Below are 3388 nucleotides of genomic sequence, written 5' to 3' on the forward strand. Positions count from 1 at the left end.
CTTTAGAGCTCCACCCCAGAATTTGCATTTGAACGAGATTCTCAGATGAGTTCTATGTCCATTAACATTTTGGAGCCCCTGGTTTTCTGACCCGGGAATAACTCTTGGGGGGAACTTTTCATGTAGAAAGGAGGGGCAGATATAGAATCCAAGAATGTTAAACCAGAATGCCTCCTATAGTATCCAATGAGACTGGCTGCTCTTGGGAATGGGGAACTGTATGCCTTCTACAGTTCTGGGTCCCCAGAGCTTGGTCCTTGGAATTGCTCATTAATATCTGTTAAATGAATGAACCAATGCCCAAGGTCACCTAGTTCATGGCAGAGTTAGGGCTATTCATCTCCAATATCTGCTTAGCACTTTACAGTTTATTAAATGGCTTTGTTTCCATTATTTTGTATGGGAAACAGCCATGTATAATAGTTAGGACACTGCAAGTGAGGGAGCTGAGTCTCAAAGAATTCAACGATTTTCCCAAAGCCACACAGCTGTAAGAAGAGGAGCCCCCATTCTGCATTAGATTCCAGTTCTAGTTCCATCCTTTGGAGTTAGAATAAGATCAATCTCACTTGTTTTAAAAAATTGATTTACAATATTATATTAGTTTCAGGTGTACAACATAGTGATTTGATATTTTTATAGATTATACTCCATACAAAGTTATAATAAAATATTGGCAATATTCCCATGCTGTACATTACATCGTTGTAATTTATTGATTTCATACCTTGTAGTTTGTACCCCTTAATCCTCTTCACCTATTTTTGCCCCTCTCCTCTCAATCTCACTTTCATTCTGCAGTCAGAATGCCTTATACAGGTTTTGGTATTTTTAGGTCCGATCTCCCTGTGCCTCACTTTCCTTATGGTGATATTAACAGTACCCACCTCATGGAGTTGTTGTAAAGATTATACAAGCACTTATCATAATAAGTGTTCAGGAAGTGTTAATTTCCCAACTGTTCCCACTTTTCTTTCCAGGAGGCCTAACCCTGTGGGCTCTAGGTTCCGGCGGGCGCTGCACTCTCCCTCCCAAGGCCTCCCGCCTGACTTTCCGCCTCCCGGAGGCTTTCCCTTAACTTTCCAGCCAGCTGCCCGTGACACAATCCTGGGAGAGTTTAATTAGGTACTGCCCTGAACGTGGCTTATTTTGGACTTTTCGAGTGCTGAGAGTGAGTGGGAGAGTCTGTTGGGGAATTCGGAACTGGGAAAAACAGCAGTCTCACAGGAAACAAAACAAAAGAAAACAAAAAAACGCTCCGACCCTTAAGTAGTGATCTGCCCTACGGACGTGTCCACACCGGCCCCCTCCGGCCGCCAGGCGGCGCGCGAAGACGCCGGAAGTCTGTCCCGGGACTGCGCATGCGTCTTTCTCCTCCATTGCTCTTCCATTCACTTCCGTTGAGCTTTGCATAGCCGTTTGTCCCAGGCGACTACCCGTACGCATCCTAATCTAGCCCGGGAACTAAGAGTCGGCGGAGCGGGATCCGGGAGTTCGCTCAGTCCGGACGTCTTCGGGACCGGCAGGATGTGCTCCCTGGGGTTGTTCCCTCCGCCGCCGCGTAGGGGACAAGTCACCCTATACGAGCACAATAACGAGCTGGTGACGGGCAGTAGCTATGAGAGTCCGCCTCCCGATTTCCGGGGCCAGGTGGTCAGGGCGAGGAGGGAGGAGACCTACAGGCATGGGGGGCAGAGTCGGAGAGAATGGGGGAGCAGAGGAAACGTGATAGGGGCGGGGTCGAGGTCCCCAGACTGGAGTATTGGAAACAGCCTGGCCCAGGCTGGAGAAGAATAGAAGGGCTGGGATGTATTTGAGAGCTGGGATTGGAAGATGAGGGATGCTGAGGGGCTGTGGGCCGGGCCTAGTGGGAACGGAGAGTGAGGGCGAATCTAGGGGATGTGAGGGTGCAGGAGGACTTATGAAAAGTTGGTACAGTATCTAGGAAAACTGGGAAGGCACAACCTGGGGAGTTTTTTCCTGAGGTGTTTCTGGGAAGGAAAAGGAAGAGAAACTTACGTTTATTGAGCGTTTGCTTGGAAGAAAGAGGCTCTGAGTCAGGTGTTCTCCACAAATGTTTTAATAATGTGATTTAATAATCACAGCAACCCTATGAAATATTATTCTAGTTTTACAGATAAGGGAGCTAAGACCTGTTTCCTTGCCCCACAAGTGAGATATATATATATATATATATATATATGTTTTTTTTTCCTTTAACATCCTTATTGGAGTATAATTGCTTTACAATGTTTTGTTAGTTTCTGCTGTATAACGAAGTGAATCAGCTATATGCATACATATATCCCCATATCCCCTCCCTCTTGCGTCTCCCTCCCACCCTCCTTATCCCACCCCTCTAGGTGGTCGCAAAGCACCAAGCTGATCACCCTGTGCTATGCAGCTGCTTCCCACTAGCTATCTATTTTACATTTGGTAGTGTATATATGTCAGTGTTGCTCTCTCACTTCGTCCCAGCTTACCCTTCCCCCTCCCTGTGTCCTCACGTCCATTCTCTACATCTGTGTCTTTATTCCTGTCCTGGCCCTAGGTTCATCAGAATCACTTTTTTTTTTTTAGATTCTATATATATGTGTTCACATACGGTATTTGTTTTTCTCTTTCTGACTTAATTCACTCTGTATGACAGACTCTGGGTCCATCCACCTCACTACAAATAACTCAATTTCGTTTCTTTTTATGGCTGAGTAATATTCCATTATATATATATGTATATATGTATGCCACATTTTTATTATTTTTTAAATTTAATTTATTTTATTTATTATTTTATTTTTGGCTGCATTGGGTCTTCGTTGCTGCGCACGGGCTTTCTCTAGTTGTGGCGAGTGGGTTCATTGCGGTGCGCGGGCTTCTCGTTGCGGTAGCTTCTCTTGTTGCAGAGCACGGGCTATAGGTGCATGGGCTTCAGTAGTTGTGGCACGCAAGCTCTAGAGCGCAGGCTCAGAAGTTGTGGCTCACGGACTTAGTTGCTCTGTGGCATGTGGGATCTTCCCGGACCAGGGCTCGAACCCGTGTCTCTTGCATTGGTAGGCAGATTCTTAACCACTGCACCACCAGGGAAGCCCACCAGGGAAGCCCACATCTTTATCCATTCATCTGTCGATGGACACTTATTTTGCTTCCAGGTCCTGGCTATTGTAAATAGTGCTGCAATGAACGTTGTGTTACATGACTCTTTTTGAATTATGGTTTTCTCAGGGTGTATGCCCAGTAGTGGGATTGCTGGGTCATATGGTAGTTCTATTTTTAGTTTTTTAAGGAACCGCCATACTGTTCTCCATACTGGCTGTATCAATTTATATTCCCACCAACAGTGCAAGAGGGTTCCCCTTTCTCCACACCCTCTCCAGCATTTATTGTTTCT

The 3388-nt window shown here is 45.8% G+C and overlaps 1 protein-coding gene across 2 annotated transcripts in view; it reads left to right on the plus strand.

The window, feature by feature from the left end:
- The first annotated feature begins 1432 nt into the window (after positions 1 to 1432).
- Positions 1433 to 3388, plus strand: part of AAAS (aladin WD repeat nucleoporin) — a 19338-nt gene continuing 17382 nt past the window's right edge. The window contains exon 1 of one of the 2 annotated variants that reach the window (XM_007125805.4): positions 1433 to 1650. In XM_007125805.4, coding sequence (XP_007125867.1) covers positions 1528 to 1650 — 123 coding nt within the window. In that variant the 5' untranslated portion in view covers positions 1433 to 1527. The remainder of the gene's footprint in view (positions 1651 to 3388) is intronic. The other variant, XM_028491325.2, reaches the window with a different exon arrangement.

Source organism: Physeter macrocephalus, chromosome 6, assembly GCF_002837175.3.
Source record: "Physeter macrocephalus isolate SW-GA chromosome 6, ASM283717v5, whole genome shotgun sequence".
Lineage (NCBI taxonomy): Eukaryota > Metazoa > Chordata > Mammalia > Artiodactyla > Physeteridae > Physeter > Physeter macrocephalus.